General features: G+C 44.6%; 1 protein-coding gene across 1 annotated transcript in view; it reads right to left on the bottom strand.

Moving 5' to 3' along the window:
- Window positions 1–3508: 3508 nt before the first annotated feature.
- Window positions 3509–27516, bottom strand: part of LOC117360307 (exocyst complex component 1-like) — a 123108-nt gene continuing 99100 nt past the window's right edge. Inside the window, exons 15-18 of the mRNA XM_033944004.1 lie at window positions 21539–21722; window positions 15078–15271; window positions 11781–11975; window positions 3509–5013 (exon numbers count right to left, since the gene is read on the bottom strand). Coding sequence (XP_033799895.1) covers window positions 4858–5013; window positions 11781–11975; window positions 15078–15271; window positions 21539–21722 — 729 coding nt within the window. The 3' untranslated portion in view covers window positions 3509–4857. The remainder of the gene's footprint in view (window positions 5014–11780; window positions 11976–15077; window positions 15272–21538; window positions 21723–27516) is intronic.

Here is a 27516-nt window from a genome sequence, read left to right on the forward strand (position 1 = left end):
TTTCTCACTCTCTCTGGGCATAGTATGCTTATTTAGCTGACTTTCCAGAGAAAGGATTTCTGCTTTCTTTTCTCACCATGTATATTTTATAAGGCAAATTGCTTTGATCTGTTTGTCAAAAAAGGCATTATAAATCTCAATTGAAATGGCTCATTCTTTGGTTATTTGGAGATGGGAGGAGGGGATTATACTGGGGTCATAGAGGATATCAGAGTACAGTCCTCTAAGGTAAGTAGTTTTGCTTGTAATTTGATTGCTTGTCTTATTGCCATTGTTTTGTAGTTTTATTCTTGTTAATAAAAAAGATTTAAACATAAATCTCAATTGATAAACTAAATGTATGCTGTTACAAGTAGAGTAGATTTTGTAAAATTGATGGGATTGTCTTTTAAATTTACCAAGTCCAAGTATTTTGGGAGCCAATCACAAATGGTAGTACCACTGATCTTTTCTTACAAAAGACATTCCACTTCAGTTTTTAAATCACAAAACTTTGAGGAGATGATGCCCACTTAAATCACTTTGAATATCTGGCGGCTTGAAACTAAAATAATGGTCCACGTTAGTAATATATACATTTGAATAGGGTTACTAGATTTTTTCCATCTGGTAAAAGAGGGCGCGTGGTCCTGCCCTGTTCTGCTCACGGGAACACCCCATCCCACCCCCGGGTCCACCCCCAGCCCTACCCCATTTTGCCCATCCAAACTCAGCCCCACACAAACCTCATCTCTTCGGGCCGGGGCTGGAGTGTATCTGCGTAGACGCGATGTGATGACTGACATAGCACGCATACACGTGACGTCTATAAAGAGGACATGTCCGGGGAAATCCGGACTTCTGGTAACCCTACATTTGAATAAGGTGTTTCATTTATATTGTGCTGACATCATAAGTACCATGGCCCAGATTCACTAAGGCCATGGATCGGATCTGATCCGTGAGCGATCTGATCCATGGCCGGGGGGCTGATTCACGAATCGCCCTCATGCAAATGAGGGTGATCGGAATCACGCCCCAACCGACCGCCCGAATCGCTCTACAGCAATCCCGACGCATGCGCAGACCATCTGTAGATGGTCTGCACATGTGCTGGCCCTCCGTGCCCGGCAGAGCAGGAAACTTTACTTTTTTACTTTGCAAGCCCGTGGTTTTAACCCGCTTTAAATCCGTGGGTTAAAACCATGGGCTTGAACTGTGGGGAAGGGCAGGAGAGTCGGAGCAGAGAGCAGGAGATCGGGGATGAGAGCAGATTGGGGCAGAGAGCAGGGCGGCAGAAGGCAGGGCAGTCGCAAAGGACCTGAGCGACTGGTCCTCAGCATTCGCTTATTTTTGGATTGGCCAGCCCGGTCAGTGTCCATTTTTTTTTAGTGAATCGCTGCCTGCCTACATTTGAATGCCGTTCCCCCTCATTTGCATGCGCAGATCAGAGGATGATCGGGACAGAGGTTAGTGAATCAGGTCGGAGAGAAATTGGGTTGCAAAGGGGTCGGAACTTAGTGAATCTAGCCCCATGTGTGTTACTTCTCCCTCCGTATTTGCGAAGGTTAGGGGCAAAGCTAGGCCGCGAATACCAAAAAACCACAAATAACTTTTTTCTATATTATTTGCGGTTTTTTTGTTAAATCAACACAAGCCATGTTTTGGCTATAAAGCCTGCCTCAGGAGTCAAAAGTTATCACATCTCCAGTAATACCTTTTCAGGCTTCAACTTTAGACTTCTGAGCCAGGCCTTATAGCTGAAACACAGTTCATTTTGAGTCACAACAATGTTGGAGCAATAAAGTTTCTTTTGTGACCACCATTTGGTGACTATGTGTGCTTTTCCTGGATGAATCTTTACATAACGGCAGTTGATAAATACCAGTAAACAAATACATACAATGGAGACATATAAAATAAGGTCTATGAGTGATTTTTTTCCAGGACACTCCTTGCTATCTGATGTCCATTAAAGTAATTTATGTGATTTTTAGAGCGACAAATGGATTAACAAAATAAAGAGACTCTTTTAGTAAGCTGCAGTAAGCAGGCTAAAATGTACTTCTGCTTTTGATATTTTAGCAATGGACATGTTTGGAAGCAGAGAGTAGGCGTGCCCAGTGCTAATCAGTTAGCATGAGAGTCCTTACCACCTAGAAAATAGGTGTCGGCAAGGGATTACGCTCTATTGGTCACATACTGAGAAATTAGTGCATAGCCATTAACAGGGGGAAATATGAAATTCAGCCATTTTACAGCTATGCTAAAAGTGATCTCAGTGCATGTGAAACCCATGTGCAGACCACTTTTTAGCATACCTTAGTAAAAAGGCCCCAGAATGATTTATTAATACTAGTTTCCCTTGAAAGATAACTGAAATTCTTAAAACATTTTAGAAAAGCAATGGAAAATTTTATTTATTTTATTGAATATTTAAACCCTCATAAAAAAAACTCAGGATGGGTTACATGAAAATAGCAATATACAACATACATCATTCTAGAGTCTCTAGATTTTTAACAATAACAGCTGTGATATAGACAGGTTCCTGCTGAACCAGAACGCACACAGGTAAGGCTAGTCTCAGTTAGGGCACTGGTCTATGACCTATGGGCTGCCGCGTGAGTGGACTGCTGGGCACGATAGACCACTGGTCTGACCCAGCAGCGGCAATTCTTATGTTCTTACTATAAACGGATATACAGCAAGTGCAGATGGTGCTGCACAGTTATGAAACTTTTTGTCTGGTTTGTAAGAACTTGGAAAGAAAAGTGGAGAAGGGGCTGCGCACATCAACCTGAGATAATGTGTCCTGTGTATTGAAACATCAATACAAATTTATTAAAACACTAACAAAGTATTAAAACATAATTTAAAAGCTGTGAACAGTCTGTATTGCTTATTGGATTGAAAGTCCTAAAAGTGCTGAGACCAATCTGTTTGATAGATACTGTAGACCACAGGTTTATGTTCTAGACTTAACATGGTCTGTGTTTCGGCACAAAGACCTGCTTCAGGGGCACAGTTAATGTCCAGCAGATGGCAGTCTTTTGACATCAACCATTAGATAAACGCATATATCATGGAAGATTCTGGTGTCTCTCCAGCAAGAAAAACTTTCACAGCACAAAAACTTCTAATACAGCCCTTCTGTAAAAAGGGTCCCACTTACCAACACTTTTTGTATTAGAAGTTTTCGTGCACCTATATGGCAGTAGAGTTTTGGGTTTTTTTGGTGGGCTCACATTTTCCACCATTAATGTGGTGGTTAGAGTGGCTTATGGGCCTCTCTATGGTTCACTAGCCCATCCCCCAGACTACTTAAGCCACCTCTGTACAGCTCTACTAGGCTTTCTTATGCCAGATGCTGATGTTCCGGAGGCAGGTCTGTACATTTTTATTCTGAACTTTGTGGGGGTGCAATGGGGTCAGTAAACACAGTGTCTTTACTTTGTCCCTGCAGTGGTTATCTGGTCACTTTGGATACCTTTTGGGCACTTTACATCGTTTAACTCACAACATATAAGTTCTGTCTAGGCAGTCTTGTCAAACATTTGATTATCCCTGCAGGACGACTAAGTCTAGGTTGGTCCACATCCCGCCCACATCCCACACTAACCATTCCTCCAAAAATACCCCTTTCAGCTCTGGGTGCACAGCAGGATTCAGAGGCCTAAGAAGTCCCTTGATACGTCTAAAAAGCCATTTTGATTATCGGCACTTGGACAACCTGTCTTTTAGATTGTTCAAGTGTGACTTAGGCAGACGTATTTAAGTTTTGATTATGAGCCCCTTAAAGTAACATGTCAAAAGCCACACATATAACCAATGTTAGAGAAAAGTCTTGAACTTCTAACTAGGACTGCAGAGAACTGAAGACCACCACTTCAAATTTAGGGGTCCTCCCATTGTTCAAAGTGTATCACTGCATGCTCTCACTTTTCAATATCAGACTTCACTGTTAAAACCACAAACAGTAAACAAGGCAGCAAAGCCAATAAAGTTATCTGAATAACTGTAACCAGATATTTGGCAGGACTTATGCAGAACAAAATTGATTAAAATTATCTGGATATCTTTAAGACACGTATTTTCCCAATGAGATAGTACTTGGTTAAAGTTTAGCCCAGCAGCATTGACTATCAGTGCTGTCCACCAAAGCTATAACTGCATCTTTACAATGTCTTGCACCATTGCTTCTCATCCTATTAAATGTACTGCAAGAAGGGTTAGTAAACCAAATCCTTTTGAATATCAATCCCATACAATATGAACAGCATTTAGAAGGGTAACCTTAACAATGTCCTCCTCTGGTTATGAATGTGATATATTGCCTCTCTGTGGTTCAACCAAAGAGGTTTACGTATTATGAACAGGTTCTTTCTCTGTTCCTGGTGGGTTTTGGACACTGTTTTGGATTACTCATGTTCAGTTCTGCTGACAGCTCAGTAAAGTAAAATGATTCTTTCATTAAGAAGACTATACAGGAGGAGTTTTAGTTACAAGTAAGACTTCCTGCAGGGAGTTTGTTCAATTTTTTTTTCAGGTCTGCATGCAGCATCTTGCCTTAAATATAGCAATGTGGTGGCTGCCATGCTAGTGGATAATATCAACAGTACTTTATTTCTACAAGGAAATCAAAGCAAGAAAAAATCCATCTAAAGAGTCCTGAGGGCTTCTGAAGCTATATGACGGTTTGCTGAAGTAGGTCCCTCTCTGGAGTTTTTAAATGGACATGAAATAAAAGACTTATTTATTTTTAAATAACATGCCTTTGCTTCTTCTGAAATCTCACAAAGCAAAATGAACAGGACAGAATTTCCAATCCACAGAAATATTATCTCTCATCCTTTGATGTGATCTGGCATTGTACGTTTATTGGTATGATGGAGTGATGGTGATAAAGTAATTCAGCACATCCTGCACTGTGAATTCAATGGCAACACCTGACCCTGGATAGCAGCGCCTGATCATGTCCTCAATTTCTTTGTACTGGTGAAGGAACTCTTGCTGCATAGCATGCCACACCACCTAGGAAAAAAACATTCAGAGTCAAGGCATTCAACCTGTGCTCGACTTGTCATTCAAGAGTGACCCATTGCTCTTTATCATCAAAGCCTAGTATAGCAGCTATACAGATAGCAAGCCTAATGGTTAGTGCAGTGTGCTGAGAACCTGGGGAGCTGGGTTTGATTCCCACTGTAGCTTCTTGCGACCCTGAACAAGTCACGTAACCCTGGTACATAACCTAGATTGTGAGCCCACTAGGGTCAGGAAAAGTACTTGCATATAGTATATATAAACCACTTTGTTTGTACTCAAAGAAAAGTAGTTTCTCACATCCATGACGCTATACCCCCACCCCATCTCTTTTAGTGGACCAGTTTATTTTATGTAATTTATTGTCTGAGGTTCTGATATGTAAGGAGAAATTAGGTTCTTACCTGCTAATTTACTTTCTTTTAGCTTCTCCAGACCAGTAGAGGTTAATCTTTACAAATGGGTATATATCCAAACATGACCAGCAGGTGGAGACTGAAAACAAAACTGTGGGACAGTATATAATATACTCCCTTCTCTATTTACCTCAGTCTGCCGAATAGCCAAGCAGAACCAAGAACTGGAAAACAGAAAGAAAACAATACTCCGAACAGGAGTAACAACTAACATACCCAAGTGCTGTTGGAAAATGCAGAGGAGAAATACCCGAAGGAAAATGTCCCCACAGCTCGCCAGCTAAGCCAGCCGATCCACAGCCGCTGTTATTCAATTCTCTCCGGTACTAGAAAAATACTAGAACCCGCAGCAAAAAACAAAAACTGCCCGCGAAACAGCCCCAACAACAACAACAGCAACAGACAGGGTGGGGACCTCTACTGGTCTGGAGAAGCTAAAAGAAAGGAAATTAGCAGGTAAGAACCTAATTTCTCCTTCTTTAGCACTCTCCAGACCAGTAGAGGTTAATCTTTACAAATGGGACGTACCAAAGCAGTCCCTCTCACGGGCGGGACCCCCGAAGGGCCGATACCAGAACACGCTCACCGAATACCGCGTCCCGACGCGCCTGAACATCTACCCGATAATGTCTAACAAAGGAATGCAAGGAGGACCAAACTGCAGCCTTACAAATATCCACTGGAGGCACGAGCGACGACTCAGCCCAAGAAGCTGCCTGACCCCGAGTGGAATGAGCCTTGAGAAACTCCGGAACAGGCTTCTGTCTCAGAAGATAAGCAGAAGCAATCGTCTCCTTGATCCAGCGCGCAATAGTAGCCTTAGAAGCACCAACCCCCTGACGAGGACCCGCCAGAAGGACAAAGAGATGATCGGATTTCCAGAATTCCCGGGTCCGCTGCACATAAGAGCGGAGGACCCGACCGACATCCAACTTGCGCAGCTGCCGTTGCTCAGAAGAGTCCTCCCGACTACCCAAGACCAGGAGGACCACCGATTGATTGACATGAAAAGGAGAAACTACTTTCGGCAGAAAGGAAGGAACAGGCCGCAAGACAACCCGCTCCCTCGAAAATTCCAAGAAGGGAGCCCTACAAGAGAAAGCCTGTAGCTCAGAAACACGCCTAGCGGAAGTAATGACCACCAAAAAGACCGCCTTCAGAGTAAGGTCCTTCAAAGAACAGCCATCCAATGGCTCGAAAGGCGGGCGCACCAAAACAGAGAGAACCAGATTGAGATCCCAAGAGGGAACAGAGGGCCGTAGGGGAGGCCTGAGCAACTTGGCCGCCAGCAAAAAGCGAATCACATCAGGAATGGCCGACAAACGCTGACCTGTCACCAACCCTCGAAAAGCCGACAGGGCCGCAAGTTGAACCCGGAGAGAAGACCAAGCCAGGCCTCTATCCAGGCCATCCTGCAAGAACTCTAGAATGTTAGGCAGGGAAGCGCGAAAAGAGACCACTCCCCGCGCCCGGCACCACCCCTCAAAGAGACGCCAAACCCGCACATAAGCCCGAGAGGTAGAAAGCCTCCGGGACCCCAAGAGAGTAGAGATCACCTTATCTGAATATCCCTTCTTACTAAGGCGACCCCTTTCAAGAGCCAAGCCGTAAGACAGAAGGGAGACGGGTCGAACATGGGAATGGGACCCTGCGTCAGAAGATCGTCCAAGAGAGGCAGAGGAAGAGGATCCGCCACCAGATGCCTCACCAGATCCGCATACCACGGATGTCGAGGCCAATCCGGAGCCACCAGAACCACCAGACCCGGATGGTGAACAATGCGAAGAAGTACTCTGCCCACTAATGGCCAAGGAGGGAACACATACAACAGCCCCTCCGTTGGCCACGGTTGGACCAGAGCATCCAGACCCTCGGCCAGACCGTCCCTGCGACGACTGAAGAAGCGGGGCACTTTGGCGTTGCCACTCGTGGCCATCAGGTCCATCAGGGGCTGCCCCCAAGCCTGCACTATCAACTGAAACGCCACGGCGCCGAGACACCACTCTCCTGGATCCAGGAAGTGACGACTGAGGAAGTCCGCCTGAACATTTTCTACCCCGGCTATGTGAGAGGCCGAGAGGTCCAGAAGATGGGACTCCGCCCAAACCATGAGCCGAGCCGCCTCCTGCGCCACCTGAGTGCTCTTGGTGCCCCCCTGACGATTGACATAAGCCACCGCCGTGGCATTGTCCGACAGGACTCTGACCGACTTGCCCAACAAAAGGGAGTGGAAAGCTAACAGCGCCAAACGGACCCTCCGTGGACCAGGTGCCCTGAGCTGAGTGACCCAAACACTGAGCCCCCCAACCGAGGAGACTCACATCCGTAAGGAGCACCGTCCACTGCGGGAGATCCAGACCCACCCCCTGAACCAGGTGAGGGGTCCGGAGCCACCAGCGCAGATTGCAGCACGCCATGCCTCGCAGGGGAACAGGAACATCCAAACCGTGCCGGGACCAACCGACTCTTGGAAAGGTTGACCACCCAGCCCAGCTACTGGAGAAACTCCATCACCCGAGCCGTAACCCGGGAGCTCTCCTGCAACGACTTTGTCCGAATCAACCAGTCGTCCAGGTAGGGGTGTACCAGAATGCCCTCCGACCGCAAGGCTGCCGCGACGACCACCATCACCTTGGTGAACGTCCGGGGAGCCGTGGCCAGACCAAAGGGAAGCGCACAGAACTGATAGTGCCGACCCAAGATCGCAAAGCGAAGGAAGCACTGATGAGAGGCCCGAATGGGAACATGCAAGTAGGCCTCCGTCAGATCGAGAGAAGTGAGAAACTCCCCTGGCTGAACCGCCAGAATGACCGACCGCAGAGTTTCCATGCGGAAAGAGGGAATCTTGAGAGCCCTGTTGACCCCTTTCAAATCCAGGATGGGCCGAAAGGTCCCCTCCTTCTTGGGCACCACAAAGTAAATGGAGTACCTGCCGGTGCCCCACTCCGGAGGGGGCACTGGAACAACTGCCTTGAGATCTATCAAGCGCTGAAGGGTCTGGCGAAAAGCCTGCGTCTTTCAAGGAGTCTGACATGGAGAGGCGAGGAAAAGGTCCGGCAGAGAGCGAGCGAACTCCAGGGCATAACCGTCCCGCACCACCTCCAGGACCCACTGATCGGACGTAATCTCGGCCCATTTGGGGAAAAAATTCGTGCAGCCGGGCCCCCACCGGAACCAAAGGGGGCGCCGGCAAGGAGTCATTGTGCAGGACGGGAAGCGGGGGAACCGGCGGAGGGATTCCCTGCCCCCCGACGGGCCCCCCGAAAGGGCTGCATGCGCTGGAATAACCGACCCCGGGAAAACCCTGGAGCCGGGAAAGAAGCAGCCCCACGCCCAGGGCGATACTTGCGAAACTCCCGCAAACGCCCCCGGGCAGCGCCACTCCGAGACGCAGGGCGGGCACGGTCCTCAGGCAGACGGGGCACCTTTGAGTCCGTCAGAGTCTGAATCAACTTATCCAATTTCTCCCCAAACAAAAAAGACCCCCGGAAGGGAAATTTAGTAAGCTTAGCTTTGGACGCAGCATCCGCCGACCAAGCGCGCAGCCTCAAAATACACCGCGCGGCCACGCCAAAGGCCATAGACTTAGCCGAGATCCGCACCAAGTCACAAAGAGCATCTGAGAGGAACGAGGCAGCCATCTCAATCTTCGCCACCTCCTGATCCACCAAAGACCAGTCATCAGACTCCCGATCCAGGACACGCTCAGCCCACCGAAACACGGAGCGAGCGACCAGCCCCCCACAAATAGCCGCCTGGACCCCAAAGGCAGAGACCTGAAAATTTTGCTTAAGGATGTTCTCCAACTTGCGCTCCTCAGAGTCCCGCAAGGCAGAACCGCCCTCAACAGGCACGGTATGCCGCTTAGAAATTGCCGAGACCACCGCATCTACGACTGGCGATGCTAAAGTAGCCCGATCCCCCTCTGGGATGGGATACAAACTAGCCATGCTGCGCGCCAAACGAAACGGCGCCTCCGGCGTTTTCCACTGTTCCAGTATAATATCCCGAATATCCTGATGCATAGGAAAAGAGCGGGAAACGGAACGGATCCCCCGTAGCAGAGGGTCCCACACACGCGGAGTCTCCGGCAGCGCATCCTCAAAACGCAACACCGAAGAAACCTGTTGAATCAGGTCCGGCAGCTCATCTCTCTGAAAAAGGCGCACCACGGACGCCTCTTCGCCGGAGGACGGGAAACCCGACAAACCGCCGCCAGTGGCCGTCCCCTCGAGAGGGTCCTGGAAATCCTCAGAAGGGTCCAGGTCCTCATCCAGACCGACACGCTCCTCCGACCATAAATCCTCGTCCCACGACACCCGCGGACGCTTGGACAAGGGAGGAGGAGGAGGGGACGCCACAACAGACGAGAGAGGCAAAGCCGCAGGGAGCGCGGAGGAAACCCCACTCCCCGAAACCCCCTGAGCGCATCCGGGACCCCCAGCCGCCTGAAAATAGGCTCTGTACAAAGAAAAAAAGAAATCAGGAGAAAACCCCCCCGAGGGTCCCAAGTGACTCCCTACCACAGCAGAGGACCCAGCAGAAACCTGCCCCTGTTTTTCCAATACAGGGGGAAGGTCACCTGAGGTGGAAGACAAAATGGAGGGGCCAGACTGAGAAGATGGTGACTTTCCCACCAAAAATGCTCCCTCCATAGCCTGTAGTGGCTGAGAAACCTGAACAGTCCCAGCCGCTAAAACAGGCAAGTCGGCATCAGCTGTCAAAACATCAGCTGAGAGGGAATCCCCAACAACCCGACCGTCGGCAGCTCGGGGAATCCCTCCGTGGGCGGTTGGGGAAGACAGGGCTTCCCCACTGCTCCCAGCCGGCACCATCGGTGGGGAGCTCTGGGTGCCTACAGCTGCTGCCGACGGAGCTCCTCCACCGCACCGGCCTGAACACCGCTTGCACAGGCCGGCCGCGAGTGCCTCGCGCCTGGAGCACAATGAGCACTTTTTCCCTTTAGAAGTGCTCATTGCTCCATACGCGACCTAGCTATAAAAAAGTGCCGGTTAGATGAAAAAATACAGTAAAATACAGTTTTCTTAAAGGGAAACAACCCTCCAGACCAGCACTACCTCAGGATTTTGGGTTTTTTTTTTTTTACAGAACAGACTCCACAGGCTCTCGAAGCAATATGCCTTGCTTGATTTAGGGGGCAAGGCTTACTGCTGAGGCTCCTCTAGAAAAATGTGGGGAGGTGGAGGAAGTGGGGGGAAGGACCCCGCTCAAGACCCGCCGGGTTTGACACCCCCGAGGTCGGACGAACCCCCAAACAGGGCCCGCCCAAGCTCCATCCGGCCAAAAACAGGGACTATAAACCCCCTAAACAAATTCCAACAGCCCTACCAAGGGAGATGGGTACAGATCACATCAACACCTGCTGGAGACTGAAAGAAGACTGGGGTAAATAGAGAAGGGAGTATATTATATACTGTCCCACAGTTTTGTTTTCAGTCTCCACCTGCTGGTCATGATTGGATATATACCCATTTATAAAGATTAACCTCTACTGGTCTGGAGAGTGCTAAAGAAAAGACAGTTTTCAACAGTAATTAATTGTATTAATGTCTTGCCACCATTATCCCTCTTAACTCATCCTTCCTGTGCCCTGCCACCATTGCCCACATCTCTTTACTATCTTTCTTGCCTATCATGCCTGGGCTCCCAACATTTTGGTAGCCAAAGCATGGCTGGCTGGGGTGCTCAAGCCCTACCAACTGAAGAATTTCACTGCCAGAGTTCAGCCTATGCTACCCGAGCAGCAAAACATAAGCTGGGTGCTCTAGCCACTGATGCCAGCACATCTGCATATGCTCAGTTCATATACAGTACTTGAACTGAGCATACACAGAAGTGTTGGCATTAGAGGCTAGACCAGTCTACCTACTTCCCTGATCCTCAGACAGTATTTGCAGGATTCCAACAGTGAAATTTCATCTGGTGGGAAGTGAACATTCCCATCAACAAAGGTATGATCTGAGGCAGAGGACGGCAGTAGCAATGACAACTGTGACATCGGGGGGAAGGGGAGACTGAGAGGAAAATACTTGGTCCTTCCAGCCCATCCTTGAGTCGCCTCCTTCCCCCCCCCTCCCTCCACCAATTATCTTCTGGCTATGCCCCTATCCACCAGTTGTCTAATATATTCCCCCATCATCTGCAGTCAAGTTTAATCCCTCTATCATTTTATCCTAAACCTGACAGCCTCCTGAAGAAACTGCTTTGAAGAATCCACCAGCTCCATGTGGTACCAAAGAAATCCTGAGTGGCAGCAGTAATATATACATTTTCTCTGTCAAAACTGAATTTGCAGAGCAGCCACGCCAAAGCCATAATTACCGGTAACAGGTTCTCTTCTGGCGAGAGATGCTTGAGAATCTTGCCATACAGCGTCTCCACGGATTTTTTTACCTCCTTGCCAGGATACTTCTCAATTACCTTCCTGAGCTCTTGCTTACTGTAAGCCATCTGGAAACTCACATCCTCCTCCTTCACCCCTTGAGCAATGCAGGCTTTTATTCCATCCAAGAAACTCTGGCCAGAGAGATGTGACAAAAGTTACATTACATAATGAAGTTTTGGTAGTTAGAAGTAATAGTGTAAATGTATGTGGATAACTTTAAGAAACAACTTGTCTGATTCTGCTGTTAAGCCCACCAGAGCTAGAGATGCTACACCGGCAGCATCGGGATACCCAAGTGATCTCAGCCATTATTCAACAGTGACTCACACTAGCCAGATTCCGGGTACATGAATACTGGATTCCATCTACTAATCCACTAAGCCACAATATATAGCTCCAGGGCAACAACAATATTGCAGTAGTTGCTTAGGTAAGTGGAGGAGTAGCCTAATGTGGAGAGTAGTGGAGAAAGTAGGGAAGTCTGATACTAATCCCACTACTGCTTCTTGTAATCTTGGGTGAGTCACTTACCTTCCACTGCCTCAGGTAGAAACATGAAAGGCAATTTTATAAATCAGTGCCTAAATATAGGAGCCAATAAATGCACTTATAGTACTGCTTATGTGTGTAATTGGAACCAATAACTGGCAGGTATACATGGCGCCCAGGGCCGCCATCAAGGCAGTACTACCAGTCCTGCATTCAGGGGCCCGGAGCTGACAGGGGGCCCGGGCTCCCCCAGGATCCTAGTGGCGGTGGCAGCATTTTCCCAATGGTGGTGGCATAGGGGAGGGCAGGGAGAAAGAAAGAAAGGGGGGGACAGGAAGCCAGAAAGAAAGAAAGGGGGCAGGGTGAAACAAAGAAAAATGGGGCACGGAGAGAGAGAGAAAGACAGACATACAGAACGAAAGAGGGTGTGGAGAGAGAAAGAAAGAAGGGGGCAGGGTGAGAGAGAGAGAAAAACAGACATACAGAAAGAAAGGGGGTATGGAGAGAGAGAAAAAGAAAGAAGGGGCAGGGTGAAACAAAGAAAAAGTTTGGGGAGGGAATGAGGTCTGGAGGAGAGGAAGCATACAGGAGGCTGAAAGAAGGGAAGAAATATTGGATGCACAGTCAGAAGAATAAAGTGCAACCAGAGACTGATGAAATTACCAAAGGTAGGAAAAATGATTTTATTTTAAATTTAGTGATGAAAATGTATCTGCTTTGAGAATTTATATATGCTGTCTATATTTTGCACTATGGCCCCCTTTTACTAAAAACCGCAATAGCGTTTTTTAGCGCAAGGAGCCTATGAGCGTTGAGAGCAGCGTGGGGCATTCAGCGCAGCTCCCTGCGCTAAAAACCACTATCGCGTTTTAGTAAAAAGGGAGGGGGAAAATTTGTCTATTTTTGTATAGTTGTTACTGAGGTGACATTGCATAAAGTCATCTGCCTTGACCTCTTTGAAAACCCGCGGAATATAAATGATAATTAACATTTTCTCTACGTACAGCGTGCTTTGTGTTTTTAAAATTTTATTGTTGGTAGATCATTTTGACTTGGCCACAAAGGTAAGGGGGAGGGAGGGGAGCTGCTGAAAGACATCTAGTAATCCTTGCAAGCTTGACTGTGCAGGGAATTATTTTTGTAAAATCATGTTTTGTTATGTGACTGGCATTATTTAGACTTTAATTTCTATGAATGAGTAGAATGAAAATGATATAAATTACTTGCTTGTTTTTATGTGCGTGCGCTGAAGGAAAGTGGAGAGAGAGTGGGCTGAGGACGCTGAAGGGAAATGGGGAAGAGAGAGTGGGGAGAAGACGCTGATTTATAAATTGACAATTGTACAGAATATTGTTTCTTTTTTATATTCATCCATAGCTGCATGTTAATGATGTGCTCATATGCACTTATTTATCATCATAACATATACATCATCATTAACATGCAGCTGTGGATGTGTAAGGACAGGCTGAGGAGGATGGATGGGAAGGAAGGCAGATGCACATATCAACATATCATACATTTTTAACATGCATGATGCAGCTATAGGCAAGCTGAGGATGGGATCATACAGATGTGTATGTTCAGATATGCGCTCAGATGTGGTTTTTTCTGATATATTTATTAAGCTTACAGTATTTATAAAAACACATTTAATACTTGTTACAAAAAATATTGTGCAATTGTGATCTACTTCTGGCCTACAAAGGTCAAAAGAAATCCTTAACTGAGATTTTACATTCAGAAGTGAATTATAGCTACTAGCACTATTATTTATTAGTTATTTATTATGCAGATGTTTGTTAGTTTGTTATTAGTTCAGTATTAGACATATGTTAGTTTAGAATAGATAAGTATAAATTAGTTTAGTTTAGGTTAGGTTAGGGCCCTGTTGAAAGAGTCTATCTTGACGTGGTTGCAGGCTTACAAATCTTTTGGTCAAAGAGTGCGGCGACAGAGAAAAGTATGTGTGTATTCGGCCCATGGAAGAAGGGGGAGTCAGGGGGGAAGGGGTGCGTGGGGGGCCCAATAGGATTGCTCAGTAAGGGGCCCAGAAATTTCTGATGGCGGCCCTGATGGCGCCTACAAACCTGGCACCAAAAAGCACTATTAGTTATGCATATTCTATAATTTAAAGGAACACCCCTGATCCGTCCACATCCTACCCATTTCTGCACCCCCTTTTTCGACTCACGTGTAAAATTTAGGCATGGATCCCATGCAGGAGAGAGATCGCAGAGTAGGGGGCCAGAAGAACTCTGTGATGGTGAGGATGGGAGTCTGGTTTGTTTGGCAGGGGGGTGTTTGTTACAGAAAGAATGTCTAGTGCTGCTGAAGATGGTGGGTGTGCCAAGAGGGGGTTCTGATGGTGTAGAGGAGGGGGTTTGTTTTGGGAGGGAGTGATGGAATATGTTGTGTGAGGGTGGAGGGGGGTTATGCCAGGGTCAGTGAGAGGGCGGGGAAGTTATCATCAAGGGGGTGGTATTTTCCCCTCAATGCCCAGCTTTCTGAACTTGCTGCTCTCTTTGGATGCAGCTCTGCTCCTAATTTACAGGAGGCTTTATGTTTGAAGAGCTGCTTGTAAAATAGTATGGAAATTCCACTTGTCCTGACTTGGATGCTGGAATCTCTCATTACACATCCTTTCCAGAATGTTGCTATAAACATTTCTCTCTAATATGACACCCCTTGACAAAAAGGGCTATAGAAGATGCCAGTATCTCTGCCCCTATGGAAATACTCACATTGAGCTTCTGCAGTGGTTGTCCTAGGTGCTTAATGACATATTTGTCCAGGTGTTCACTGTACCTCTGCTTAGCCTCTTTCCTCTTACTCTCTAGACTGTGAATCTTCATTTCAGACAAGAAGCAATAGATGTGGTGGAAGTTCTCCATTATAACCATGTTAGCATTGACCTTCAACGTGGAGAGGCTATTAACTAGCAAAGGACAAAGCATGTCACTAAGGAGATTCTTTTATCTTGTGCAATAATCAACAAAATATAATCAAAGCTCTTTAATCTTATTTCCAAATCATTCGTTCATATAAATAGTGATGCATTTCATTGTTCCTGTATGGATTCACTTTATATGAACTATTCCAGAACGGTGTACAGAAACTAGCTTGAGACTACACAGTTCTTCTTTGCAATAGAGAAGAGACAGACAGTGTCTCTTTCCCATGAAACAAATGAAAGAGAAGCAATGAATCTGGAAATTAATCTCAATAAAATCACAGATCACAAGTGCAGCATGAGTAAACTCCGCTGGAAAATCAGCATCGCTGATAAAATCATTCTATATACTACTATGGGAAAATCAGACAAACCTTTCAGTTGTTGGTAGAATTGGTTAGACATTACAAAGCCATTACATCTACCCTACTTGATCTGAACGTAACATTCTGTTCAGAAAAAAAAAGTATCCTTTTGATTTAGTGTTGAAGGTGACTGATTGTAATAATATTTGCCCTTTTAATATAGAGGTGGAAGAAGAATGCAGTAAAGGGAGAGTGGAGCGTAGGAGCATCACTCCTGCCCCGGTTCACCTCTGGAATACCAGGGCATAAAAGACAGGCTGTGGATGGGTTCGAGAAGCAGCAGGGAGATGGGGTGCAGCAGAGCTAACCGGGACAGGATATGAGTGGGACCGCTCCTGTCCTGCCTCACTGCTAGACCACCAGAGCTTAAGGCCAACCCATCTCATGTGCCTAAGGACCTGCCCATAGGAGAGGCCTCAGGCAACTGGGCCAATTCTGGCCGTCCGGCCAACTAAAAAGGGGGGGGGGGGTTCTGGGGTAGTGAGGAGGGTTGGGTTAGGGGGGCCGTCTTTGGCAGGAGGGCTTGGAATCCCTCCTGCCGATATTCGTGGGAGGGGGGGTGTTGAGGTCCTGTCTTCGGCAGGAAGGCTTGTGATCCCTCTTGCCGGTAGTTGCGGGGGTGCACTTTCGGCAGGAGAGATTGGGCATCACTCCTGCCAGTATTGGGTTTGTTGAGGCGGGGTGCTGGCAGGAGAGATTGGGCATCTCTCCTGCCATGATCGTTGCCGTGGGGGGTGGGCAGGTTGCCAGGGCTGCTGAGCTCATCGCGGGAGCCGCGATCAGCTCAGCGGCCCCTATTCAGAACTTATACCTGTTTTGACTTGGTCTAAGTCAAAACATAAGTTCCGACTGGGCGATCTCCTAGACTTTTGGTTATACTTGCAGTACAACTAAGTCTAGGCCGGCTCACCTCCCACCCTTTCCCCTCCTCTAAAAACGCTTCTTTTCACTCTAGGCGTTCAGAGGCAGGGTAAAGGCCTAAGCTGGTGTTAGATATGTCTAAAACCAGCTTTGATGACACTGCACAACAAAGTTTTTGCTTCCTGAACACTGCTGGGTGTTTCTTATAGAATTTTGGGTGCTGATCATGAATATTACATCAAAAATTACCCATCACGTACCATTTCAGAGAAATCTTCAATTTTGTCGTGATTTTTTCTTATATTTGGATGCAAACAATTTTTTCTCCCATAAGTGTCTTATCAACAACGGTTTGTGCCGCCTGGGTATGTCCATGCATAAAATCTAGCCAGGTTGGAAGCTGTTTTATGGAAGATGACATCCTGGGCATGTCTGGGCAGGTCTGAACGAGCTTGCGCTGTCTCACCATGCTATAATGGTGGCTTCCATACACCGATCCTGCTCATTTGGTTAATATAGATAGTCCGTGTGTGTATATAGTATCAGTATAGTAAAGTATAGTAGTATAGTAGCTGTAGCAATATAACAGTAAGTAAGCTTGATGCTATAGACGTTTTGGTGTCGGGCAATATGTCTCGTCGGTGTCGTAACAGCCGCGACACATTCTGCTATATCTGTGGGGAATATACACTTACGCCTCAGAGACGTTCGATGACTGCCCTTGTAAAGAAAGCCTATCATCTGTATTTTGGCTGCAAAATAGGTGATCAAGACAAGCAATGGGCGCCTCACATTTGCTGTGCGACATGTGCTGTTAGTCTGAGAGCCTGGCTCAGAGGTACTCGAAAGACGATGCCATTTGCTGTTCCGATGATATGGCGAGAACAGAAAGACCATGTGACGGACTGTTATTTCTGTTTGACTAATGTGTCTGGTTTCTCTGCCAAAAACAAGAAGTCAATTGAATATCCTAATCTGCCTTCAGCAATGAGACCCATGCCACATGATGACAGTCTTCCAGTTCCGAAACCACCAGAGGATTGGACCTTAGACGAACCAGATGAAGAAACTGCAGTGCAGGGTTCTAACAGTGACATTGACCCGGATTTTGAACCATCCTCATCAGGCGATCCACATCTGATAACACAGTCCGAATTGAACGATTTGGTCAGAGATTTGGGTCTGTCAAAAGCAAAAGCTGAGCTGCTAGGTTCGAGACTGCAGGAATGGTGTTTGCTATCACCAGGTACGAAAATTTCTGTGTTTCGAGACCGGCATCATGATATAACCAAATTTTTTGCACAAGTCGACAGTCTCTGTTTCTGTTGTGACATTGAAGGATTGTTCTCGGTCTTTGGTTGTGATCACAACCCGGAAGAGTGGCGTCTTTTCATTGATTCGTCAATGTTAAGCCTGAAAGCTGTTCTGTTGCACAATGGCAACGTTTATCCTTCAGTACCTGTTGGCTATGCAGCACATATGAAAGAAACATATGAGAATATGGAAATGTTACTAAAGTATGTCCAGTATACCAGGTATAACTGGAATATCTGTGGAGACCTCAAAGTCGTTGCTCTGTTACTAGGACTGCAGCTTGGCTATACAAAGTACTGCTGTTTCATCTGCGAATGGGACAGCCGAGACAGAGAGTCGCACTATTCTAGAAAGAACTGGCCACTCCGTAAAAAGTTAGTTCCAGGACAGAAAAATGTAGCACATGAATCGCTTGTTGACCCGACAAAGATATTTTTGCCTCCTCTTCACATTAAACTGGGACTCATGAAGAATTTTGTGAAAGCAATGAACAAGGAAGGGGAAGGTTTTCGTTATTTAAGACAGATGTTCCCAAGAATAACTGATGCCAAGATCAAAGAGGGTATTTTTGTTGGCCCCCAGATCAGACATGTTATGAGTGACAAGCGATTTGAAGATCTGTTAGTTGGGCCGGAAAAAATTGGCTGGAAAGCCTTGAAAGACGTTGTTGACAATTTTCTGGGCAATTACAGAGCCCCAAACTACATTCAGCTGGTAGACAAACTTCTCAAAGCATACAAGAGAATGAAGTGCAATATGTCACTCAAGATTCATTTCCTCCATTCACACTTGGACTTCTTCCCCGCAAATCTCGGTGCTGTGAGTGACGAGCACGGTGAAAGGTTTCATCAAGACATAGCTACGATGGAGAAACGATACCAGGGCAATTGGAATCCGTCAATGCTTGCCGACTATTGTTGGATGCTACAACGTGATGCACCAGACACTGAATATAAAAGAAACTCGGGAGCAAAACACTTTTAATTCTGTTTCATTTAGTCGCTTGTGCGAAACGTAAACTTGACTATATATTTTATTGTCAGTAAACATAAAAATGTCTATTTCTCATAGTTCTTACGTGATGCAGTAAAACCAAAACCATATTTGAGCATACCAAGTTGGTACCTGTCATAATCACCAAAAACTTTTCAGGAATCAAGACTTAACCAAAAAATTGTTGTGCAGTGTGATTGGTACTTGGACGATCTGTCTTTTTGATCGTCAAAGTACCGATTTAGGCCACTTTTTGAACTTTTTTAAAAAATTTTTATTATGAGCCCCATAGCACATGTTACCTGGACTTACTATGGAAAAACTGAAGGCAGGAATTTTTGATGTTCCACAGATCAGACAACTTATAAATGACCCACATTTCATAGCATCAATGAATGAAATTGAATCATGCGCCTGGTCTTCCTTTGTTCTTGTTGTGAAAAACTTTCTTGGCAACAAGAAGGCAGACAATTACACACAATTAGTAGAGGACATGCTCTTTCATTTCAATAGGCTTGGCTGTAACATGAGTGTTAAAGTCCATTATCTTCACAGTCACTTGGTTCGCATTCCAGAGAACCTTGGTGACTTAAGCGAAGAGCAAGGTGAAAGATTTCACCAAGACATAAAAACAATGGAAGCCAGATGCCAAGGAAGATGGGATGCACACATGATGGCAGACTATTGTTGGAATCTTATGCGGGATTGTCCTGCCATGTCCCACTCTTGGAAGTCTTACAAAAGGAGATTCTTGTGTGTCAAATGACTGGGAAGTTTGTATCATAAATTTGTGATTTTGGTATGAAATAAGTAGATTTTCATGTTGTACACTTTTCTTTTAATTTTTAATGTTTTCTTCATGCTTAAAAGATATTAATTTAAATACTACATTAAAATATCCTGATTTTTTAATGGACAAGCAGAGTGAAGAGTGGTATACTGTAAGGCACTTGTTCTGTATCTCAAAAACTAGAGCTGATACGAGAAAACTGGTGCCATTTTTGAAATCAGCAGGCCAATATACCCAGCAACAGGTCTAACATTTGAGGCACCAAAATGAGTATTGGACAGTGTAATTTGTTTCTACCAGTTTGCTTGGCACTTTCACTGTCACCAACATAAACTTCTGCATGTTTAAGTACTGCAGCACTCTTCCTACCAACATGACGATTAGATCTACAGGTATCTCTACAGTTTCTTCTGTTGGGACTCTTTTATTAATAAATGCTCTAGTACTGACAAAGAAGAAAGCCATAACTCAAGTCAAAAAAGAGTCAAATTATCTTGAGGAAGCACAGATCAGTTATCTACCTTACACCATCTTGTTCCTCATAACTTCATCTAATAATATTCCTTTCTGTACCATATTGAAGCTTGTTTACAACAGTAGGAGTTACTATCCTGCTCATGGAAAATTTTAACCCTGCTACAAGTAGAAAGTATTGTCTTAAATAATGATCTTAGTGAGGATAATTTTAGAAAGCATTTATGCAGTGCTTTACATGCTCTCTCGGTATGTAGTTAAATTTATGCTTAAATTTAAATTAAAGTTAAATTTATTCCCTGATTCGATGTCCTAAGGAGTGACGTCATAGAATAGGGGAGGTACTTATATCCGACCAAAAGACGCCGCGGCCATCTTTGTTAGATCAAAACAGTTGAGCATTGGGATGGTCAGTTAAAATTGAAAAAAAGGGTGAGCATATCGTTTTATATTTACTATATGGTTCCCTTAAAGTTAAGAATATGAATGCATTTAAATATGGGGACAGGAGTTACATTGTCTTCTTTCATTTGTGCAGGGGACTTAATCTTGAAAAAGCCTTATGGCGAAACATGTCGATATGACAGGTCCTTGACCCGATCCTATCAAGGAAACAACGCTTTTAAGATAAGTTATTTCTTTACAATCATGTGTGAAAGTATAAAGCACTTTATATAAAAAATCTAAAAAATATAAATATATAAAAATATAAAAAACGTTAAAAGTTTTTTCAGCAAATGGGCGAATGAAGAAGCCACAGCCATAGCCACTAAGATTGTTGTATCGCCAAAAATTGAGGCGAACAACTGGCATGTCTGATGCCCGAAGAATAGAGAGAAACAATAGAGAGAGAAAATCTTTTGATATAGAAGATACATTGACTGATTGATATTTGGTTAAATTTATGCCAGCACACCCTGTAAAGCAGTGGCCTCAAACTCAAACCTTTTGCAGGGCCACATTTAGATTTGTAGGTACTTGGAAGGCCGCAGACAAAATAGTTAATGTCTTATTAAAGAAATGACAATTTTGCATGAGGTAAAATTCTCTATAATTTATAAATCTTTCCTTTTGGCTAAGCCTTAATAATAATATTGTAATTTATAGCTAAAGATAAACATACCGCGGGCCTCAACATAGTGCCTGATGGGCCGCAAGTTTGAGACCACTGCTGTAAAGCATATAACTTTACCTGAACTGAGCACAAAGAGATAAAGAGGGCTTACCCCTGGATTCTATATATGGCACCCAAAGTTACACACTGAATTTTGGGCACAAGCTCAAGTTAGTTAATCAATGAACCATTATCTAGCAATAAATAAACAAATAAATAAACAGTGGTGCATAAATTCTCTTGATAATTGTCAAAATTGTCAGTTTTGTTGAAAATTTGTTAGAACTCACATAGAGAAAATTATAGGTGTTCGCAGTTATTAAATTACCCCTTATACCTACTGCTGTTAAAGACCGTGTCCATCAGCTTGCCCAGGGCCTTATCTAAGTCTCTTCTCTGCTCAGCATTTCTGAACACCTCTTCAGAGAATGCTACAAAGTCTTTGAAGCGGTTGATGAAAGGCAGAATCCCAATCTTTTTTTTCCCAGGCACTTTGGCTTCCTCAATTTCTTTACACAGTGAGAACTATCACAGACCACAAGAGAAGATGAAAGTATAGTTATAATCTGGTCTAATTGTGCTGACAGTAATATTTTGTACTTATGCAGAGGATACCTACACTTAAGAACAGGCCCTAGATTTTAAATCAGTTGGAACTGTGATAGACAGAGATGTGATGCTCTAGCTCTGTGAAGGATGATATATCATATATGCTGGAATACAAACTAATCTGAATATAAACTGAGGTGACCCTTTCCCCCCAAAAAGAGGAAAAAAGGTTGACCCAATGAAGGATGATATGCCATATATGCTCAAATACAAACTGATCTGAATATAAACCACATACGTGCCCCCACCCCCTGAGTCACTGACCTCAAAATACCTGTTGGTGCTGCTGCTGTTGCAGATTTGCTGACCTCCATGCACCCCCAGAGCCGCTGACCTCCTTACACCCATACATTCTGCCACAGCCGACCACTGTATGCTGAACCAGGATTCTCAGAGAATTCTTCGAGAACTCTGAGAGGATTCTCCGAGATTTGGCAGGAGCCAGCAGGCCTTGAGCATGCACAGATGCTCAAGACCTCGCCCAGTTCAATATACAGTGGATTGGCGGTGGCACACAATCCATGAGTGTATGAAGGTCTGCAGATCTGGGGGGTGTATGGAGGACAGTGAATCTGCAGTGGCAGCACCAATGGGTATATGGAGATCAGACTAGAGTGTGGGGGTATGTATGTGGATAACATCTCTGGGAATGGTGCATGTATTGTGGATAGCGGCTCGAAGAGGAGGATTCCCCTGTAGTGGAGCAGTGTGGAGCAGTACTTAGACTACAGCCTCAGCACCCTGGTATTGTGGGTTCAAAACCCACACTGCTCCCTGTGACTCTGGGCAAGTCACTTAATCCTCCACTATCCCAGGAACATTAGACAGATTGTAAGCCCATCAGGATAGATAGAAAAAATGGTTGAAGTACCTGTATGTAAAACCACTTTGAATGTAGTTGAATAACTACAAAAAGGCAGTATACAAGTCCCAATCCCTTTCCCATTTTTGGGCCATTTTTATGACCCCAAAATCTCAGTTTATATTTGAGTATATACTGTAACATTGTATTGTGCTTACATATATTCAAGATCTCAAATACAAAAATCCATAGAAACTGAGGAGTGAATGTACACCAGCGTTCCAGATTTCTACCACTCTCTGGGTGAAGAAGAACTTCCTTACATTTGTACGGAATCTATCCCCTTTTAACTTTAGAGAGTGCCCTCTCGTTCTCTCCACCTTGGAGAGGGTGATCAATCGCTTTTTCTCTACTAAGTCAATTCCCTTCAATATCTTGAATGTTTCGATCATGTCCCCTCTCAGTCTCCTCTTTTCAAGGGAGAAGAGGCCCAGTTTCTCTAGCCTCTCATTCGTGGTTTCACCATATTCACAATGGTTTTTAATAGAAAACCGCGAATAACATATGAAAAAGTTATTCACGGTTTTCCTGAATTTGTTGGTCTGTTAATCCCCTATCACTGTGAATACGGAGGGAGAAGTGTAATAGGAAAATGCATTTTCTGTGACATGCTATAAATAGGCTAATGTGTCTGTGTTCCATAGATATCTGATAGGTTTCTTGAATTAGTTATAAGAAGACACATTTTACAGAATTGGGTTATAAATTTGCATTTTCTGTCCTATCTATTTAATGGATTTCCTTTCCTTTTTATCTTTTATTTAGTACTGTAAAACTCCAAGGTCTCTCGTAAGGTATATTTTATCTGTGCTGAAATGATCAAAACAAGAAATGGGGGGGGGCGCTAGTGAGCGCGTGCACGTATGGCAGCCTAGCGAACTAGCTCCGGAGACCTCGTGCTTGTGCCTCGATCAAACATCGAATTTCATTTCTTTGAATTTAATTTTTTTTGCGCATACGGCAGTCCGAACATGTCAGCCACTAAACCCAGCAAGCGGAAAAATGCCGAACCCGCCTCTCCGCAGAAACAAAGTGCAGGTAAGACCGAGGATGAATCATCCGCCATCTTGGCCGAGCTCCGCGGCATACGCGAGCTCTTAACTGATACTAAACAGGACATTGCAGATATAAAAGATGACCTAAGTAACCTTAACGGTGAATTTACCAAAGCGCTTACACGTATTGATGTTCTTGAAACTAAAGCGGCTGCTACCGACGAATCGCTAAAACTACTGAGACGCCAGGCAGCACGTGTCACCCTGCTAGAGAGGGCCCTCGAAGACGCTGATAATAAAGCCAGACGAAACGGCTTTCGTCTCCTTGGCCTAGCGGAGGGAAGGGAAGCTTGTGATATCGCTGAGTTCTTGGGTGCATTGTTACCACAAATCCTTAAATTAAACGATGCTACAAAATTGGACATTGATAGCGCTTTTCGCGTCCCACATCAGCGCCACCAATCCACCAAGTTTCCCAGACCAATTGTAGTGACCATGTTGCGGCACAGCCAGACCATGCTTATCATGCAACATGCCAAGCTTCACGGGCCGATTACCTTTGAAGGATCCAAGCTGCTTTTTGTACCTGATTTAGCGAAAGAGTCTGCTAAAAGACGCAAACAATTTCTTGCGTATAGACCTAAACTGAAGGATATTGGTGCAAAATTTGGTATCTTATTTCCAGCTCGCATGAGAGTAACTTACAACAACAAAACCACTGACTATTCTGACCCTGCTGCTCTGGCTGAGTTCCTGGAATCTGTACAGCCGTCTGCTATTGATAAGATATGACTGGGTTAATGTCTACCTTTATATATGGCTATAACCTGCTGTTTCACTTTGTTGACTGTTAGTCATGACAGGTATTACTGTCTGATAAATAGTGATGTTTGAACTGTTCTTCCTTGATTTGTCTCTGTTGCAGTTGGATCGCTGGTCTATCAGTGCCACTCACTTACCCTTAGATAATGTTAGCTTTTTTGCTAACACCTTACACTGATGCAGACTGTACTATGTTGTTTGTGTTATTATCACAGATATATGCTTCTAATTATACAATTCTGTTGCAATGGTGCTCATGTTATTACTGCTTTTCATACTATACTTGTAATGACTTCTTACCAATCACCACATGCCTATAAAATGTCTATCTCTTAATGTTAAGGGTCTCAATAACCCTGTGAAAAAAATTAAGATCCTGAAATATATAGAAAGCTTTACTCCAGACATTGTTTTGCTTCAAGAGACCCATCTATCTCTGCATGAATCTTCTAAGCTGTCCTTAAAGGGTTTTTACCCGGTGTTATTTTCTGCTGCAGTGCACAAAAAAGGAGGGGTGGCTACCTTTCTACGAAGACGAGCTGACCTCTCAATCACCTCTCACATTACTGATATGGATGGTAGATGGTTGATTGCTCATGTGTCTATCAATAACTTACCAATTAGCATAGTTAACATCTATGCACCGAATGTGGATCATCCTCCATTTTTTGATGATATTGCTGATACAATCACTTCTTCCTGTGGTCCACATTATATTTTGGGAGGTGACTTTAACCTGATTCTGAATCCTTCACTGGACAGGAAATCGACTGTCCCTTATCGCAAATCGAGGTCATGGTTCAAATTACAAGAGCTATTGGAACATCTGAAGCTTGGAGATCCTTGGAGAACTTTACATTCTGGAGACTTAGACTACACTTTCTTCTCAGCACCGCACGCATCATACTCGCGCATTGATTTTTTTTTTGATTAGTTTCAATCTGATGGCTAAGGTTGACTCAGCCACCATTGGAGAAATTTCAGTGTCTGATCATGCTCCAATCTTCTTGACTTTTGTGGATTTAGGTGCGCGAGTAAATGAGAGAACTTGGCGCTTTAACTCTTGTCTAGTATCGGACGATAATTTTGTTTCCTCAATGCGGGGTGCTATAAAAGAATTTTTTGACTTCAACCCACCCGAAGATACGAGTTGGACTACTACCTGGGATTGCTTCAAAGCATACGCTAGGGGATTGATAATCTCCTACTCTGCAAAAAAGAAAAAGACTCTCATGGAACGGGAATCTAGTCTACTACAGAAATTACGAGAGGCAGAAGACCTACATAAATCTTGTCCCAATGATCAAGTATACCTACAATCATTGCGGGATTTGAGATTTGAATACAATCTACTACTCAGTTCCTCAGCTGCCAGAGACGTATTCATGAAGTCTGCATATTACTATGCGAATATTAATAAGTGCGGCCATCAATTAGCTGAATACGTCAAGATAAAATCGGAAAAAACTCTGATTCCGGTTATTCAGGACGATGCTGGTAACATATGGCTCAACAATACTGATATCTGTGCTCAGTTCCATCGTTTCTATACTGCTCTATACTCGTCAGAATCTCCTGATATTTCTGCTATTGATCCTTTTTTGGACACCTTGCCTCACAATACTCTGTTGGAAGGTCAATCTGAGATCCTATCTGCTCCTTTGTCTCAATCACATATTTCTGAAGCGTTGCTTTCCATGGCGAAAAAGAAAGCACCTGGCCCTGACGGTCTCACCACTGAATTTTATCTTGCTTTTCAGGATCTACTTCTTCCCATATTATTACAGCTATATCTTTACTTGATTGATTCGGGACGAGTATGTGGCACGTTTACTGAGGCAACTATCATTGTTTTATTGAAACAAGACAAGAATCCACTGAGTGTCTCCAATTATCGTCCTTTATCCTTGATCAACACTGATGCGAAGATCTTTGCAAAAGTTTTAGCCATCAGATTGCAATCTGTTCTTCCTACGATTATTCACCCCGATCAAACTGGCTTTATGAGTGGTCGTCTCTCTTCAGACAATACCAGATTGTTCGCTCATATTATACTCCAAGCTCAACTTTCGTCTAAGCCTCTCCTGGCGGTTGCACTAGATGCAGAAAAGGCCTTCGATCGTATAGAGTGGCCTTTTGTATTTGCTGCCTTGAGATGGTTTGGGTTTCCAACTGCATTTATTAACATGGTACAAGTCTTGTACACGTGCCCTACCACCACCTTACGTATCAATGACTTGACCTCTACTCCTTTTCGACCTACTCGGGGAACCAGGCAAGGATGCCCGTTATCCCCTCTACTATTCAACATTGCTCTGGAGCCTCTACTTATTGCCATCAGATCTGCATCTTCCATTCAAGGATTCAGTACGGGTGACTTTCATGTGAAATTGTCCGCTTATGCTGATGACGTACTGTTATATGTAGATCCCGCATCACTGCCTCATCTGTTCCTCTTATTGGAAAAATACTCAAGAGTATCAGGATATAAACTTAATATCTCTAAGACTGAGATTCTACCTCTCAATGACTTGGTTGACCTTGATTCATACAGAAGTCTCCAATTACGACCGGCTTCTCAGAAAATAAGATATTTAGGGATCTTATTTGGTCCTTCACTTGAGGATACCCGGAAATATAATTCTGACTTGCTCTTCCAGATTGCTACTTCCTTGACGGAAAGATGGTCGCCTCTTAAGCTATCGTGGTGGGGTCGCCTTGATACCATCAAGATGATTTTGACTCCTAAACTCAATTATATCCTTTCTATGATTCCTTTTTTATTGGACTCCAAGATCTACACTAGATTAGAATCTATACTGGTTGCTTTTCTGTGGCAACGTAAACCTCCTCGTATAGCCCTGAAGAAACTCAAGACTGCTAAGGAGAATGGTGGAGTGAATTTTCCGAGCTTGTACGAGTACCATTTAGCCTTTCTTGCTCGCCAAGGTTCCAGATGGTTAACAGCATCTCCAAGCGAGTCACCGCCACCTTGGCTTTCCCTTGAATCCTCTCTGCATTCTACCCAGTG

Source organism: Geotrypetes seraphini, chromosome 5 (genome assembly GCF_902459505.1).
Source record: "Geotrypetes seraphini chromosome 5, aGeoSer1.1, whole genome shotgun sequence".
Lineage (NCBI taxonomy): Eukaryota > Metazoa > Chordata > Amphibia > Gymnophiona > Dermophiidae > Geotrypetes > Geotrypetes seraphini.